Source organism: Vanessa atalanta, chromosome 11 (genome assembly GCF_905147765.1).
Source record: "Vanessa atalanta chromosome 11, ilVanAtal1.2, whole genome shotgun sequence".
NCBI classification, from domain to species: domain Eukaryota; kingdom Metazoa; phylum Arthropoda; class Insecta; order Lepidoptera; family Nymphalidae; genus Vanessa; species Vanessa atalanta.
Genome location: NC_061881.1, coordinates 6,642,121 through 6,662,321, shown reverse-complemented (window position 1 = coordinate 6,662,321; position 20,201 = coordinate 6,642,121). Strand labels below are relative to the sequence as shown.

At 31.8% G+C, this 20,201-nt stretch overlaps 1 protein-coding gene across 1 annotated transcript in view; it reads left to right on the top strand.

The window, feature by feature from the left end:
* The window catches only part of LOC125067363 (lachesin-like), an 87,621-nt gene that overhangs the window by 31,236 nt on the left and 36,184 nt on the right, over positions 1 to 20,201 (top strand). The window contains exons 2-4 of the mRNA XM_047675915.1: positions 9,382 to 9,464; positions 10,883 to 11,004; positions 19,121 to 19,306. Of these exons, the coding sequence (XP_047531871.1) occupies positions 9,401 to 9,464; positions 10,883 to 11,004; positions 19,121 to 19,306 (372 nt within the window). The 5' untranslated portion in view covers positions 9,382 to 9,400. The remainder of the gene's footprint in view (positions 1 to 9,381; positions 9,465 to 10,882; positions 11,005 to 19,120; positions 19,307 to 20,201) is intronic.

Genomic DNA, 20,201 nt, shown 5'->3' with positions numbered 1-20,201 from the left:
ATTCATCCAAAAATGTGTTTGCTAACATAAAATATACGATAAGTGGTTTTAGTGTAAAACTATAATTGTAACGTGTATTTAATAATAAAAATGCATGTTATGATCGAAGACTATCAACTCAGAAAATTTGAAGTAAATATCTTTCATAATCTCTCAGAGCAAGGTTGTCAGTCAAAGATTTGCAAGTACATTACAGGTTGAATACAGTTATGAGAAATTTCTCTCCTGCGAGACGATATAAGTAGTTGATAAGAAGTTTAATTGTACCCTTGTAAAGCTAAGACGGGTAACATCGTTTAATATAAATGGCTACGTGGTGGAGTTCCTTTGTCTTTTTTAGGTTTTCAAAATACCCTTTACAAATTTTATTAATATTGGTTTCGTTCTAATGACATTTCGGTGATTACGCTTAGAATCACGTTTCAACTATATTTCTTTTAAGATTAAATATATATTTTTTATTTGCTGCACGTTAATTTATACCTAATCGCTGAGCATGAGATGAATTATAAATATAAATACACCAGGAACTTTATTTTTAAATTTGAGGAAAGCAAATAGGTTCTTACTTATTTTTATAATGTTTTATTGATAAGACAGTTGACAATCAGAGGAGAAAATGGAGGAAATGATTTAAACAGCCTAGCCTTAGCCTAGCCTAGTCTTTGCGTATTTAGATTAAGAAATTAAATACATTTTTATAATAGAATCTGACTAGGGGGTCAGACTAAAATCTGAATTATTCTTAAACCGAGAAAAAAAAATAAAAAAGATAAAATAATCAAGTTTATAATTTGAAAGAGTTCTTAGCCTCCTTGATCTTGGTTAGTTATACGGCAGAACCTGAAGTCCTGCGACCATGCTCCAGGTTAGCCTAAAAAAAAGTTCTTGGGATACAGCCTAATCCAAGCCTAACAGCAGTATTAACAGTATCGTAGGTCATTTTGATCGTGTCGTACTTCAGCCGCATTGGATGATGAGGATAATAGAATAGAGGATACGCTTATGTTCACATCCACTTGTGCACCAAAATAATTATGGCCCGCGTAGATATCTAACCTCCCTTGAGATTTTCTGCCGTGCCAGAACAAGAACAAGTTTGAAATAAAACTAGTTTTTAACGGATTTAATCGCGTATATTAATTATTTTAACATCCCGACGTTTCGAGCACTTTGCAGTGTTCGTGGTCACGGGCAGACTAAGGTGACATTTGTCTGTTCGAAATACAAAAGAAATATTATTTACAACTACCGCCAACGATTTCTTAATTGATATCTTGAGTAGCGTTCCGGTTGCACGCAGAAGGTACTAACTGTATCTTTAGGTCTTGCAGTCTGTTGGATTTGGGATTTTAAATTTTTAAGTGGATCCCAAGTGTTAGAAAGTCTCCAACCATCTTCTCTATTGAAGTTCGGATGTTTTTGAATTTCAATAGCCTCGCGTATCATTCTAGGAATGAATCTGTGTTCTCTAGCGAGGATCTGTGGTTTATCAAATCGAATAAAATGGTTAGGTTTATCCAGAGCATGTTCACAGACTGCAGACTTTGAAGAACGCCTATTTTTGACATCTCCTATATGTTCCTTGACCCTAGTACCGATGTAAGATAAAGAACAAGTTTGCACGAAGCCCTACCAACAACAAAAAAGTTAAATAATTTTGCATAAATTTGGAAAAAATATATTTACGTTTTTTTTTAAGTGATCGTTTTCATTATTTTGCATGCAAATTTGATTGAAATCTATAACGCATTATTCCTCGTTATAATTTCAGAAGTACCTTATTGTTAGTAACGTATGAACAACGAGAACAAGCGATAATCTACCGCCCTTCGAATTATGACTTGACGTCGAGCAAACGACAATAGCTGGGGCCTTGTTGCTCGATTTATTTGACAATTTATGGCTACAGATTCTGACTCGAACTGGATTTATTAAGGTATTCTCGGCAACAATTTATTAGTCTTTGTAGTAAGCAAAAGAAATAATTCTTATAACAACTTTAATTGGTTTGTTAAAGATCTCATACTTATTATTAATAAAAAAGTATTTATACAAAATAACTCAATAAAGTTCCAATTTTTCGTCAACGCATGGATATATCCAATTATAACTGTTTATACAATTGTACGAATTGCTTGTTTTATTTTCGCAACTAAAATAATCATCTTAATATTTTAAAAAAAAAGTTTGTAAAATTTTGACATAGTCAGTGTTTTCATTTTGACTTTTTCAGTCATAAATTACAATCTGTCTAAGTATTACAGGAAGATCTTAGACGGATTCATTAAAATTAATCCGTATCGTGTGTGTCCTGTGTCACGTGATCCGTGTCCTGCGTGAACACACAATTGTAAATGCGAGGGTGTCAGTAATACTTTGGAGTATTGTTTTGTGTGTGCGTCCATTTCATTTAAAAGGTCAAAGCTTTATGTTTGAGAAAATTTTATCATTGATCATCAGATAACTTTGTCGTCTTTTTTTCTTCTATCAAGAAAAACAACTACTAAAATGGACTATGATTCAATGCCTAATACCCAGTAAGGCATAGGCACCATACATTTATAATGTCAATCACAATGTATCTTGCTTTTCAATATATACCATGCATTCATCAGGATCAACACTAAAATACACAGAGTTATCCCTATACCTCCATTAAAGTCAGCTTTATGTCCGCAAATTTTCATATAAGATGCTTCTTTAGATACGTAAATCAGTTACATTTATTTTCCATATTTAAGGCTAAACGTTAACATATCATGTTCATAGATTTTAAACGTACGTAACGTAATTTGAAGACAAAAAGCAAAATGTAATTAATAAGTCAACTCGAAAATACTACGCCAAATATGCCTTATTCCAGTTATACATTACATAAAAAGACAACGATCAGTTTTCACAAAAATGTGTCTGAAGCGTAAACGACACACAAAGATTTTTCTTAGTCTTGTTAAACCATCATAATAAATGCTCTAAGCATAGCGACTTGGTGGTAGGGCTTTGTGCAAGCCTGTATGGTACCCACCACTCATCAGATATTCTACCCCCAAGCAGCAGTACTTAGCATTGTTGTGTTTCGATTTGAAATCTTAGCTCTCAAGGATGGTATCGCATTGGTGTGTTCTAGGAATGGTTAATATTTCTTAAAGCACCAATGTCATCGGGCGTTGGAGGCCAATTACCGTCAGGCGGCCCATTTATTCATCGTCAAAAGGAAATACAAATCTTACAATCATCATCTTCATTTATTTGACCTGCGTGGGAAGCATTAATAGAATAAAACATTGGTCATTTTTGCTTGTATCGCGCCAGCACTCCTACCTAGCTACCAATACTTTTGCTTGGGTTTCGTTACCACTACCTTAACATTAACCAATCTTTATATGATTTAAGTGCCTAAACGATCGCATTAATAGATTAGCGGTGGATTGTTCTTTGGGTTATATTGTAGTCCCACCATGGTACAATAATTAATACCCATAACAATATTACCTCCACAAAATATTTAAAAAATTGACTTAATTTTTCAGTAAAAAATTATAATAATTAGAATTATTCACATTGAAAACTTAAATAATAGTATAAAATCATGACCACGTGGGATAGAGGTGAAAACGCTGCCAGCATTTCCAATTTGAATTGTTTTAAATGTATTTATTTATCTTAATAAAAAAGCCTTATTAATAAACATAAGCAATGGAGTATTAACAGACTATTGCTCTACTTTACGATTATTGAACAATATATTTAACTTGAGCCGAAACGATATCATTTCATTCTCACGCAATCAAAATAATTGTCTCTTCTCTTATTTCTAGCTCAGCTGTCATGCAACGCAATAGATACGTAGAGATAATAATCTCACGCAATAATTATCGCGTTATCACGCGTGGCTTGTGGGCATATGATTGGATTTGCGTTGTGTACAATTTCCTTATCATAAGCGAAATCTTATTAAGACCGAAAGCTTGATATTTGACATAATTACCAATTATATTAAGTTTATTTAAGTAGCGTATTCAAAAAAAGATTTCTTACTGTCTTAATATTGAATCATTTATTTAACACATGCATATATAACAAGGATTCTAAACTATTCAATCAAATTATTACTTATAGAGGGGTCATTTTTAGGCCTTCCTGTTACTGTTAGGTATTCTGTGAGAGTCACTGGATAGGTTTGAGTGGAACTCAATACATATATAATAACCTGGGCTTAGCCTGTAGAACACTCTTTAACCGTACATATAATATTAAATTCAGTACATAAAATGAGGTAATATTTAATTTATCTACTTATAAATTTAATTAATCGCTTCGAATACAGAAAAAATAATAAAATATTCTTTATAATATTAAAATTCGGACAATTAAAAAAAAAATATATTTTTTCTGCTGTCTCTACTTCAACGATAAATTATATATGTAAAACATTTATAATGAATGTGTTAATAAGAAAATTCAATCTGTACTTCACTTAATAAAGATTAACATTCAATAAATCCGCATTAAAACTAATTATTATTAATTAACGATATTATCATTGAACAATATCAATTAAGAAGCAATTGTAGTTAATTGAAATTTTAACGGATCAACTATAATATATGTTAATTTATTTATATCAAATTGATTATATACATATTATATTATTATACAAATTATTATGTATCTTGTATTTTATGAGTAGTATTCTTTTATGTCCCATATAATATAAGGATAAGAGGTCTGTTCAATTTTGTTTTTTTTTTATAAACGCAATAACCAATATAGAGGAAATATTTTCAAATAAAAGAATAATTGAACTATTGGATATGAAAACAAACCGTTAGTGTGGGTTACATAGTAACATACCAATTACCGATGATACATGAGACAAAGTTACATACCCATTAACGAATCGTTTGTGAATGATTAAAATGTATATAAATCACATCTGTATTTGATTAACCGAAACCTACACACACATTGGGTGTATCTACAAACACATTGATAAAGTTTTAAACGAATGAATACTTTGATACACAAATCCGCTATAGTTGTTTACATTTCGTAGATGTTATTTTGAAATTACTGTCAAACATTATCAAAATGCATTTAATTTAGGCTCAGATTGTTTTCATAATTTAAATCCTGTTAATAAAAATATCAACAATTTGATAGTTAATTCTTTCCACATCAGAATGCAAATAAACAAATATCAGTAAATATTTAATAATTGCCTTTTCAAATAATTGATTTTCACATACTATTAGAATTATTGTACACCGTATTTCTCATTTATGTGAAACTTGTGATCGGAAAAATGTATAAACTGCATTGATTTGTCAGATTTCTTGCCTGCCTGACCCCTCCTTGAGATTGATTTCACTGGTAGGTTAGTTCCTCAAAAGCACACAGGTAGATTGATTACACTTAGCAAATATTGCTTATATGACTTTTACGATCTCCCCGAATTAATCATTGCGGTTTTAAAATATTGAAATCAGTCGACATAATAAGAATTATTAAGATATTTAGTAAGAATACGAAAATGAAATATATTATTCAGGGAATTAACTAATGCAGTTACGAAATTAAAAACTACACCAAAACAAAATCAAACAATTTAAGAAATAATATGTAACAAAAAAAGACATATGTACATATACGTACATACATATTACTTAAGACTTTATAATTTTGAAAAAAGATCTAGGGATTAAACTTTTATTACTCGTGTGAATTTGAAGCTCTAGCTAGTAGAATTTGTAATAGATTCAGTATTTAACAAATAAAACGTTATAGTGATATACGGTAATGGCATTCTGTGGATCAGCTTGGATAATTTACATTGATCCCCGTTCGTTTGTGCCATCAATACGGATAGGGCTGCAATTAGTTTTCTAGGGGTGTTCCCGCTAGAGATATTTATTTCTTAGCCGATTTCATCATAGAACATATAATTTTGGTAATGTCATCTGTTTTAATAAAATTATGACACATTTAAAAAATATTATTTGGAATTAATTTGATAATATCAAGATTTCATTGAACGTAATTGTAATTTGTCATTGAAAAATTTTTTTAGAGACACATAATACATCCTGAGAGCCGAGATGTCCCAGTGGTTAAAACGCGTGCATCTTAATCGATGATTGCGGGTTCAAGCCCAGGCAGGAATCACTGAATTTTCATGTGCTTAATTTGTGTATATAATTCATCTCGTGCTCGGCGGTGAAGGAAAACGTCGTGAGGAAACCTGCATGTGTCTAGTTTTATCGAAATTCTGCTACATGTGTATCCACCAACCCGCATTGGAGCGGCGTGGTGGAATATGCTCCAAACCTTCTCCTCAAAGGGTGAGAAGGCCTTAGCCCAGCAGTGGGAAATTTACAGGCTGTTAATGTAAATGTAAAAAAAATACATCCTTAACTATTGTTTTAAATAATTCATACATACATTTCAATATCAACAGCGATTATTAATAATTGAACCGATGAGTTCCTTTCGCCGGCTCTTTAGATGTGAGGTATTTTATTTTAGAATTTGTAAGTACTATTTTGACAATCCATATGGAAAGATAAAAATGGTTTTATATTGAACTAGCTATACGGTAAGATAAAACGAGTGTTTAAAGTTCGAGACAGATGACGTTATATGACTGGCGGCAATATAACATGACAAATTAAATCTTAACATAATAATAAATTAAATTCAACTTTTTAAGTCTAAATAGTTACTTATAAGGCTGTTAAAAATTTTAACATTGATATGATACGTTTATAAGTAAGTTTCTCTCATTTTTGCCGTATCATATTCTAAGGAACCCACCATTTCCATAGAGATCGAATGAAACTACAGACGGCCGACGATTTGTGGCGCATTGATTGATTTTCTATAGCCTCTAATTATACACGTAATCGAGTTGTGTAAGCCGGATTTGCTGAATTAATCATATTATTTGTGTATCGAATCTGATTGGTGACTGTTTGTCGTTTCACCTTATTCGTTATTTATTATTTACCAACAAAATCTAACTGTACAAATTTTACTAAGTATATTTTGTTGTTTGAGACATTAATATAATATTAAGTACTTTATTGGACGGTCAGAAGTCAGATCATTTGCATAGACAGTCATAATAAACAATATGATTAAAATTCTACTTGAATAAGATATAAAAATCTACAATATAACAATTGAAATTTAAATCCAAGCCAGTAACTCAGTTCAGTAGCAAATTTAAAATAGAACAACACTAAATATATAAAGTTAATACAAAAGCGTAAATTAATTAAAAATAAATGTTCGCATGTAAATAATATGCTAATTAATGGAACGGGGATTGCGGTACACATTTATTTTTGTTAATAATCTATTGCTATTTTAGTCATTAAAAGCATAAGATATTTAAATTACACAAAAATAAATTTTTCAAACTTATAATTGCTTAACCTTTCCTTGTTTAAATAAAAACCAACGTAAATGAGTGCTACGTGCAAAGCAAAAGCGTTACACCAAATTAACCGAGCACTTTTGGATAACAACCGGAGTTCCCTCTCTACGAAGTTTGTTTAATTATATTTTTTAATTAATAGTTTAATTTAAAACTAGAAAATTTTTTCATCCGGTCAAATAATATTTTAGATATTGTTTAGATTGATCAGCAATAATGTGTGCGTGTTGGGAGAGTAGAAGCAGTTGAAGGTCCGGCGGCCTTATCTTTGCCCCTGACAACCTGATTTTTATGATGATTAGTTAGTTAGTAGGTGAGACGTGAACAAACTATAAAACAGTTAGCATTTTACATTTTAGCATTAGCAGCCTGTGAATTTTTCCCACTGCTGGGCTAAGGGCCTCCTCTCCCTTTGAGGAGAAGGTTTGGAGCATATTCCACCACGCTGCTCCAATGCGGGTTGGCGGAATACACATGTGGCAGAATTTCGTTGAAATTAGACACATGCAGGTTTCCTCACGATGTTTTCCTTCACCGCCGAGCACGAGATGAATTATATACACAAATTAAGCACATGAAAATTCAGTGGTGCCTGCCTGGGTTTGAACCCGAAATCATCGGTTAAGATGCACGCGTTCTAACCTCTGGGCCATCTAGTTATTTCAGTCATAGTACCGTCAACGGTGGCGTCAGAGACATCCCTGTTAGCGAAAGCCTGCGAAGGTGTGATTAACGTGATGATCGAGATGAGAGAGGTGGTGGATTGAGATTATATATTCCTCCAAGTGTGTTGTATGGGGGAAAAGACTGTTTAGCGGGTGCGTGAGGAGAGTGCCTCCACTGACCCGCTCCGTTGAAGAAGACCAAGAAGGCGTCGGTACTATGGACACATAGCTCATCTTATCCTTCCGCCTTAAACGTCGCCAGGAGTAGGTGGGTTATCCCGGGATCTATCTAGCTTAGATAGGACCCCATGTAGGTCGGCCAACAGTAGGAGCAGCATGGTAGCTTGTGCAAGCGATCCCAGGATGCCTTCCGAAGAGTCGAAGTCGGTACCGCGGGTTTATTGGTTTATTTCAGCACTTTCACAGCCGGCGAATCTCACATATCCTCCCTCCCCACTACAAGTTTTGGAAAGGATTAATTATTTAGGTAGCGATTAGTTAGTTCTTCCAACAATATAAAAAGGACAGTTAACGTTATCATACAATTACTCTATCATAAAACTTGTTATTTATAGGCCTAAAGGGACAAGAAACCCATGTCGAATTAGACAAGAGAATTATTCCCTCTAAACTGTTGTTAATCCTATGACCAATAATTTAAGAGTTTACCTATTACAATGATAAGTCTATTTTAATATTTATTATGGAGTAAGTTGTTGTATATTTTTAATTTATATAATAAAATAATGTTAAAAAAGTTTGATTCTGTCTTTGATTATGTCTTCCTGACCAATTTCGGTCGACAAACTGCGATAGACTATAATTACACTATAGCTCATAAGTATGTATCTATTAAGTGTACACATAATATAAATATATCTTTGACCAAATGGGATGGCAATCCGACACAATCAAAAATAATTCAGACGAAGAAATTTCCATTTTTCAGGCTACTATTGAGAATATCTCGACGAAAATCCCAATAACATTATTATGATCCGACCCGGTCTGAAACCTAGGACTTCGGGATCTAGGACCTTATACCTTACGACTGGACCGACGAGGTAGTCCATTAAGTATAACAAAAAAGAAAACCTTAACTTATAATATGGATAAAATTAAATACGAATAAGAGTGCCGAGAAAATTATTTACCTGCTAAAGTGTAGCGTTAATGTCTCAACCATTTGTCTTCTTCATCTGCCGGGAAAATTTTCAACTAGAATTTAATCTATAGTTTAAGAAAATGAAGTTGTATTTTTCATTTTCGTTTCAGATATATCATCGACAAACACATGCTTTCACCGTCGACAAAAGCGGCCTGCTGGCTGATGACGTTTCTGAGTGTGTTCGTCACAGGTACTATTTATCTTAAATATTTTCTATATTACTTAAGCACTTAGAAAATTGAATATTATATCTTGAAATTTAGATTGGTATAAGCTGCTAACTGAATTAAAATTGAAAAAATGCTTTCATATTTTACTTTTTTGTTTAAACTGTGAAAATTAAATCAATTTCTTGTATGTACAGTACACACATCGATATTCCGTCTATGCATATTAAAATTCCTGATAAAAAACGTATTCCACAAAATTCAGAAACTACATATATATTTTTTATTAAATTATTAAAATTAAAAATATATTTGTAATAAATTTGAAAAGTAATTCTACCTAAAATCTATTTCGTGACGAGAGATAGAGATGAATGTTTAAATAATATTAATCATAATTGCAATACTCAACAGAGGGTAATTAATGTCCATCGCTTTAGTTACTTCATAACATCGTAAAAATAAAATAAGATATAAAGCATGGCATTGCCACTGCAGCTGACGCTTACATCTTAATACCAGAATGAAATTACTTGAAATAATAATAAAAGAACATTATAAAATGATTTCGTTGTTTTTAATGCTGCCTGCCCATAAAGCATGTGACACCAAGAGAGAAGAGAAATATGCTAACAAAATGACAATGTACTTATAAAAAAATTAATCCTATTATTTTACAAATTAGAAGGTGATAATAATAACATATATTTCAATCATTTCCAAGAATATAATTCACAGACGCAGTACCTTTTCAGTTTTATTGTATGTATAGATTAAATATGAAATAGGGTAGCGGAATTTCTTAGACATTTTCAGAATTCCACTTGTGAAGTTAAACTGAATATTCGACTAATCATTTTACAATTCCCGACATCGACAAGTTAAGACTCGGGATTTGCTGAGTAAAATTGAATATTAATTTATAAGAAAATCTTTCAGATTTCGCTCCGCTGGTTTCCTTTAGCCATTTCATTTTGTACTGCTGATAGAAAATGAAAAAAAAAACAACGAATCAAGCTTGTACAAGAAATTATTGAGTTTTAATTTTTTTTCTAAATAATATTTTCAATTTCAGTTCAGTCTTTCTTATGACAACAAACAAAATGAAATATTATGATGCATACAATTTTACACGAAGAAAAATTATATCCTTTTCCTTTTTTCCTCATTTTTGAAATATGGCAACTAAATACAAGTAGCTTAATTCGTCCGCGGCTTAGTTCGTGTTGTAAGGGTTGATCTAGTATTACGCATAAAATAGCCTTAGGGCCCAAGCTTGCTGCATGCAAAATTTCAGTTCGGATCAGTGGTTTGGTCTTAAAAGAGCAACAGACAGATAGACAGTCAGAGCTACTTTCGCATTTATAATATTAGTATAGATGAATTCATAATTCAAATTTATGTAAATAAACACTGTTTTCTAATGCTTTAAATTTTTTAGGAGAAATGCCGATACAAGCAGATGTGGAACCCGAATTTTTACAAGCGCTCGAAAACCACACTGTCACTCAAGGCAGAGACGTCCACTTTACCTGTGTTGTCAATCACCTCTCCCATTATAGGGTAAGCTGACTTTTCACTTGGAAATATTTACGATAAAATATAAAAGTATACACACCTAAAAAACACCTTTTTTATTACTATTTACATAAGAGTTGTTTACATTGAGGCCTTCATTAAATATATAGGTGCAAAAAATTTAAATGTACTCTATAAATCTCATCTCATGACCGCGCAAAATAAACTGTGATGTTTGTGTATCGAAAGTATATTAGTATAAAGTGCATGTTTGTTTTAAAAACAAAACAATTAAGAATTAGGGACGAATATTAGGTTCGTTTGTTTGCTTCAGTATTTTACTGAATTATCATTATTTTCCTGATAAGAGCTTGTCGCCGTTCCAGGAATCAATGTCAATCCAACAGGTGTCATCACAATCACGTCACACATCACAGAAGGCTTAATAGAAGTGATTTGACGTGATGTACAATGTCGGTTACAGCCTTTTTTATTATATAATTAAGAAAACGGCCAAACGGACGGTCAAAAACGGACTCCATAGAAAATAAAGAACGTAAACTAGTTCCCCTTTCCTCACGGACATTTTTCAGTGTTCAAAGCACCGAGATGATGAGAGAGATGTCGCAAGTTAGTAAACTATTGTTAAGCGAAAATTAGTTGTCTAAACTCGATTCAAGTGTATACAATCTGGCGATTTTTTAAATCGATTTCATTGTCTTTTCAAGAATATCGATTCAAAAGTACGACGGATTAGCTACATTAGGATATAAAAAACAAATATAATATAATATGAAAAGCCAAGAGAAGTTAGAGAATAGAACATGATCTTAAGCTAAATTAGAATCTAATCAAACAAACCATCGCAGCAAAATATACACATTTTCATAAACTTTATTTGTATTTATAATTAATCTCAAAGCGCAGTGGTGAAACAAAGCAAAGCAGGAAAATCTGTATGAATATCACACATGTGGTGTGATACAAATGTGGCAGTATTCATCCCTAACACGTTGTATTACCAAGCTTTGGCACTAGTGGTACATTTAAGGGCTATTACTTTACGTAATCATATAATCCCAATTTAAGTTCGAATAAAACAAAAACTAAAAGGAAATAAAATCGTAAAACGTACGTTTTACTTTTTATACACGTCTGTAAAGTCAAAATCAGGTAATTTACTGTCGTCGTACACAATGAAGTTTTATTTCAAAAATATATTAACACGAGCTGCCCTCGTACGCCAAGTGACTTCGTTCGGGTGAATTAAAAAACTCGATCACAGTGCCATTTACCGAGTTCAATCAATACACTCAACATTACACACAAAAAATATCACTCGTAGTATAGTCTGAAAATAAAATTAATTAAAAATTAAATGATATGAAATTATGAATTTTATATACTGTTTGGGTTTACTCTACGAAGCAGGAAAAGGCTCCTTGTATTTACTAAAAAAATACCCTTTTATTTACTAAAAAATCATAATAACTTTTCTCATTAAATTTAAACGTGTTGACTTTGGTTGTCCACGAAAGCCATCAGTTCCATTTGCATCAACAATATTAATTTCTTCACAGTTACAAGTATCTTTAACAGTTTTCACGACATCTTCAAACAAATCTCAATCTCATCTAAGAATGAATATTGTGGCATCATTGACATGAAAATGAGTCACAATTATTAAATATATGTGAACATAACAAGTTTTAAGAGAATTTAATCTAATAATAAATAATAATAATACATTAATTAGTTGAACAATTTTATTATAAGCAGGTAATAGATATAAAATAAATATACATGTATATTTTTATATAGTTCATTGTAATCATTTTAGTTATCTCATAACAGAACATAACTTGTAATACAAGTATTGATTTTAGTTATTATTTAACAACAATTACTTGTATTGAACATAATACAAGTAATTGTTGTTAAATAATAACTAAAATTTACGAGATTTTAACTGTTTACTCAAAGACAATTTAACTATTTTTAGTAAAAACAAATTACAGGATATAAATCACTGTAGAAATTATAAATTACTTCATGGTGCGTTAAAATAAAAACTTTAAATTAAAAAATAAATTACCCCGATTCAGTAGGAAATTTCAACATGATACGATGCGGCGTGGCGGTCGACTCTTCGCCTCGCTGGCTGCTTTTGTTTTGCGCCATTAATTAAGTAAATAATTGTCAATTAGTATCCATAGATAGCTGGGACGCTCACGAATCGACTGGGAATCGTTCCCTTTTAGTAACGCAACTTCCAATAAAAGAATTTTTAATTTTATTTTTGCTTGTAATTATGGGAAAATTGAGCTGAATTTTAAAAAGTAATGAAAATATATTATTAATAATGACAGCACCATTAAATATTAATGCATTTATTGAATACAAATATTGATAATTTGACTTATTAAATAAGTAACTAATATGACTGTATCCGTGACTTTGTATATTTCAAATTGTACATACATAATAGACGCTAGTAAAAAAGTGTACTTTACTTAGGTAAAGTATATACATACATAATAGATAATTACACGTAATAAGATATACATCTGTTATTTGATTTCCTTAGAATTTCTTAACTTGATAATTTAATATCGTTTTAAGCGTCTAATGTTGATTCTCCTGACCGATTTCGGCTACGGCGAGTAAGAGAGAGAGACTAGAATCCTCGACACTAATCCTAATAAACTAGTTTAGTTAATAGCGGACAATATTAATATAAACACACGCGGGCACAGGGAGTTCTTAATTCGATATGACGGCAAAAAACGGCCGGAATTATTTCCTAAATAGCTCTGTTCAGCCTTAAGACTAAACGTGCTCTCTGACGCACGGCAGTGGAAACACTGCAAATTTCCAGACTTCATGCTTCTACTGACTGACTGACTGTTCCTTTACAACTGCTTTTAGTCGACTTCAATAAAGAGAAGATTGTAAATTTACAGTTATTATTTGTTAGTTAATACTGCAATATCTTTACCGATTGTGAAACCTTTTTATTGAATAGGATACAGCTTAAGTGTGTCTCTCTCTTTATTTTTTTATTAAAAAGCTGAGAATCCATACAAATATAATAAAAAATGCTTACTATCTCAGTGGCTCTGGAAATTGGTAAAACAAACGACAGAAAAAGATCTCGTTCCTTGATTTTCATAGAAACTAAACAATACGTAATCAAAAATTTAATTTACTTTTCTAAGGAATGAAGTTTATTGCGTGTCACGTAAATTGTAAGCTTTTTCACCGGGACAGAGTCATAAACTTATTAATGTGGTGTAATTAATCTCTCTCATGGTACAGTTTAACGTCTCCTTCGTAATGGCGTTCTAGAACAAATAGATAGTATGAAATAAAAATGATATTAAAAGAATTTCTTGCAAGAAAATAAGTACAAATAAAATATTTTTTATTGATACATATAACTCGAACACTTCCCTCTTTCTCAGCTATAATGGTATAGGATGGCACTGACCTCTAAGATACAAGCATCACTTGATTAGGGTGTCACTGGAGTTTAAGCATATAGTATACTTTATAAATAAATATCTCGACAAAAAATAATTGCTGTCATTCGATTTCATTAAATAGACGTCTCATCTTCGGGCTTGTGCGACGAAAATGTGTCAACATTTTGCAGAGCATTAAGTAGATCAGAAAAATCTTAAATTAAGCTTAAGCCTCCATCCAAAGCGATTTATGAAAACATATTAATAATTTATGTATGTAATAAATTATTAATAAAATTTATTTTATTAAACGCTATTAAGTATATAATTAATGACAATTATATTAGACATGCACTTTAAACTAGGAATTCTAAACTACACTCGGCTTTGGCGTTCTACAGCGGGACCGCAGACGTAACGAATAAAACCACGATCAGGCAGTGAAAATAGAATAATTTAAATATCAGCTGAATGAATGTAAAGTACTTGTGACATCAAATTTAAATTTGTGTACCGAGTTTAAAAATATAATTTTCTTAATATTTCAATAGACAAAATTATAAATAAATAAATAAATATTGGACAACATCACATACATTACTGATCCCAATTTAAGTAGCTAAAGCACTTGTGTTATGGAAAATCAGATGTAACGACGGTACCACACATACGTATACCCAAGAAAACATAGAAAACTCATGAACTTTTTCTACAACGACTCGGCCGGGAATCGAACCCGAGACCTCGGAGTGGCGTGCCCATGAAAACCGGTGTACACACTACTTGACCACAGAGGTCATCCTATATTCTATTACTTCTTATATTCTACATTGATAAAATTGTCTATAAGTATTTTCCACTAAGTTGTCCCTGCTCGACTGTTTTTTTTTCAAATATACTCTGATTCTATGTATATTGATTAACAGTCAATATACTCACAAATTTCAACATCACGTCACCGCATACTCTCAGCCATTTTAATATATGACAATTTTTGTGCGTGTTTTATATATTGAGTAAGTTAAGGTTAATCTTATTATTGTTATGTAACTGCCAGAATATAAAACAAAAACGAAATTGCTTAAAAGATTAGCTAATGCCCGCCATGCGTTGCAATGCCTCTTTAAATGTTTATCCGATACAAATCGCGCACCACCCGTTCTGCTTTTATGAGATTATTCCAGAAACCTTTTGGAAGAGTCAAAACCAACTGTAGAGGTTCAATGATTAAGGGGTTAATAGTTTAGGAACGATCTCTTGCTAGGGGTGTGCCTCGTGGGGCACAGAGATTTTCCCTGGTGGCGCTAATCGACGGAAATGTTTCGCTACCGAATATAGAGAGATATTCTCGTTATGCGAAAGTGTTCTGTCGTACCCCGTAAGGAGGTCACAAGTGAGGAGAGTTTCTCCACTAACTCGCTCCGCCAACGAAAAATGGGGAAAAGAATGATATCGAAGGCTGATTAACAACGTCGCGTGCGTTATGCGCACCATCTTCCGCATAGACAGACTAACCGTTGAGGCGTCATGGTAGCATACTTAAAACATCCCTTGAATAATGGATATTCCAGTGTATTCAGCAATTACTTCAGTCCCACATACACTTACTTTGCCTCTTGCCACATAAATTTCCAGCAATTTCAAAAAAAGAACGCATACGACCAAACAAAAAAAAACACATCATTTATATTACAAGATCATTTCGATGCTTAAAAGTCTGCTATCGGAAGCAAAACTTTGACATGACCAAACATTCGAACAAATCCCAAGCCACAAACATTAGATACACTGATACAGCGCAGTTGTCTGTTTAACCGTTCACCGCCAGATTCACACTTGCTCTATGAGAGGGCAAAACAGTTTGTCCGATAAATATGTTTTGTGCCATAACACGAACTTCCGTATTACATAGAAGTTGTTTCTTACGCGATTTAATAATTATTTACTAGTTATTAATATATTTATATACCAAAATGATCTACGACAAATTTGTGACAGGCACAGCAATGCGCTTTTATTTAATTCTGTTAAAAATAATATGAAACGATTTTCCGCATCTCATTGTAATTTATAGGACCATACCAGAAAACTTGAATGACCAAATGTCATAAACAAAGGTAAAAAGTTGGATAAATAGTTTAGTTTAGTTCACATCACAGATTAGGGTATCTCAATTTTTATCTATAAATATATATATTTATATATAATACATATACAATTTAATTATTTGATAGTATTTTAATTCTTGCTAACCCTATTAACCACTAGAGCTGTTCCTCTGTTCGGAATATTTACCCATGTGGTTTTACTTTGTTTTAGTGTAGTTTTTCCGGCGTTTGCTACAGAAATGGTCTGCGTAAATTTTTTGTCCCAACTACGTTGACCTAATTAATATATATATCCTAGACCTAATTAATATTGTATACTACAATAAATTTGTATATAGAGAAAATTATATATTAATTTCCTTATCGATAAGGTGGTATTGGCTCGAGGTAATTTTAATAGTTCTGGCGAATTTTATAAGCAAGTCCAGTTCAAAACGTATGTATGTAATGGAGGCGGTTATAAACTAAAATGTTAAGTGTCCAGATGACGATATCTCTAAATACATTGCCAAATAAGAAATAGGATGAACGATTAGTTCAAACTCTATAACCTAGTTGATAAAACATTAAACTAAAAAAACCTTGGTTTATCACATAACAGTAGATTTCCGACTAGGAACAGCACTATTCTTTGAGTAAAAATATGAAAACTTTTTTTTGGCCAGGGATTTATTTCTTAATTTCTCATTCGTTTCTTCCTCCATCGACATCCCAGCGCTTATTGTTGAAACATTAGTCGCGTCTCATTTCAGGGAAACAAAACTAAAGGCCGGAGTCGCAGCGGAAAATGGCGCAAATGTTCGTCTCTAACTCTAAATATTATCTTTGTGACGCTTGCAATTGAAACATTTGTACCTTGAAATATAAACAAAAACGATATAATATCCCGTCTTATTTCTAATCTTCTTCATCTTCTTTCTTGACTGTGAAAAGGGCTATTTATGATCTACAAGGTCTTATCTAATTTTTCATCGTATGCATATAATGGTTTCCGTAAAACGGTAGCGATAATCTCAATACAAAACTTTTTAACAAGTAAAATATAAATATATATTTTAACTCCAGTCGTCATTATTTTTATCGTCAATAATTATGAAACAACATGATTCAAAATGAGCAATAATATCCATGTCCATATTATATTACCAAGCTTCCTCGATGTAATTCTTTAAAAGCATCCCGTAAAAGAAGATTTAAAAGCATTATGTTGAAACAGACTCCTCTTTCTTTCAACTAATGAAAGTAGTAAAAGTTTTGTGATCTCTAGCAATACTATTTTGCATCGTGAATGAACCAAATATAAAATACCTACAGCGTTTCTTAGAAAATGTGCTTAGCCTGAAGGAAAATGCTCATAGTTGAAGTTGTTGTTTGCTAAATAATGAAACTTCTCTATACTATAAAATTATTTTTAAATATTGTAAGCATCATGTAGTTTTAAGAATATGCATATATTATTTTGTTAAATAAATAATAACAAGATCACATGATTTTTGAACGTACCGCTTCCAAAAACGTTTATACAAAATAGATAAATACTTTGGTCCATTCACGTCTAAAAAATGTAAGCAAAGGAAGTCATCAAAAGTAAAAAAAGATTATAAGTAAAAAACAAGAGACTGACTCAACAACATATAAAGTTAACACGTTCATAATAACGTTCACGAAAACATTGCTAGCAATGTTAGCTTCAGCGCTAGACTGAAATAATTCCTACAAACAATGAAATTGTTACTAATTTATTTTCCAACCGCAACAAAGGGAGATGTCACATGAAAAATAGGTGAAAGCGGCTGGATGAGACGCCCGTACATTCCTCAGTAAAACACGATACAATTTTATATGTCACACCCTCACTTTTACTGCTCGCCATAGAGTTTAAGTCACATTAAGTTTTCAGCCTCTTACGTTGAACAATACAAACGATTTCAAACTTGGAGAAGCGCCGAGGAAATTGCGAGCAATTTATGACATTAATCCCAGACATTAAATGAAATTTCACGCTCGTATGCAATCCCAGATGGTTTGTTTCGCCGACACTGATTCTAATTGCATTCTTAAATTGGAATCAACAGAACAACAAAAGGAATCTTCAATTTAATTATCAAGTTTTTCACAATGATAAATAAATTTATTTCTTTATATCTTTGGAAGCTGAATTGAAGCAGTAGCACGAGATAAACTCTAGTTGTGGTCGTGGGTTCAATTATTTGAAACATATATATGTATATATATATATACCATCAGGTGGCCCATATGCTCGTCCGGCAACCAATGCCATAAAAAAATAGAATACTTAAAAGTATTATAGGTTACTTACGTATGCACCAATTCTATTAACAATACGTGCATATGTATGTAATATGTATTATATAGATATTTAACATAAAAATATTAGTATAATTAAAGTTTCAAAACTTTAGCTTGAAGTAATCAATAACCGATAATGATAACAACAATATTCATCTTTAAAACATTTTTTGACAAGACAATATTTGTTATTTTTTTATTTACTCAGTACATAGTAACTTAGTACTTTGTATACCTACTAGTATTAAACGTGTCAATTAAGCATCACTTTATTTCCAGGTAGCATGGATTAAATCAGACTCCAAAGCCATCCTCGCAATTCACACAAACATGGTGGCATTAAATCCTCGTCTGTCTGTCACTTACAATAACCACAACACATGGAAACTCCACGTCAGTAACGTCCAAGCAAACGACTCCGGCACTTACATGTGCCAAGTCAATACTGACCCTATGAAAAGTCAGGTTGGTATGTTTTATTATTCAAATCAATCCAATTCAAATCGAAATATACTTTATTCTAGTTGGTTCATTCAAGCACTTTTGAATCTTCATTTTACAGGATTCAATTAAAATTAAAGATATCATTCGGATTGTAAATACTACAAGGATTAACCGGCTAAAAACTTAGTAGTTACTCTTTTCGGACATTCAGTTGCAAAGATTATTTAATACAATAACAAATTAAATTTACCTTTCACGGACATCAATGAATACTAACTCCACACTTTTTTATTATCCGTATAATCGATTATCAAGTAATTCTTCTCTTATTATATACTTTTTTTTAATCAATCTATTCTTAACTGTGATTCAAATTTGAATTGAATTGAATTCATAAATTTATATATTTTTTTTGATTATAGAAGCAAGAGGAAGAAATTTATATAAATATTTAATAACGTAGAGCATGTTTAATAGAAATAAAAATCGCGCGGATATCCGTACAATCGGTTCTTAACAGAAACCAGCAAAGATATAATCAAGAAACATTGACTTAATTTTTTCTAGTAAATTTTTTTGCAGTGCTATATAATACATACTCCCAAATAAAATAAAATAGCAACAAGTGAATAATGATGAGTAGATTTAGTTAGTATTGTGTTAATTTAAAAGAAGTATTGTTTTGCTTGTAGTAATAACTCCTTTCGGATACGAAAAATCCACATAATATTACATCATCATGATTCATTTGTACCAGCCATAAAATAATCATTTGATTATTAATTTATATAACAATAGAGTACTAATAGAAATATTAAAGGGTTCAAACGTAATTGCTCTGGCTTTGTGATCCAACCGTTTGTGACCTGGAATTGACAGTTTATAGAATCAATCATTGAAGGTTTCTCGATTGATC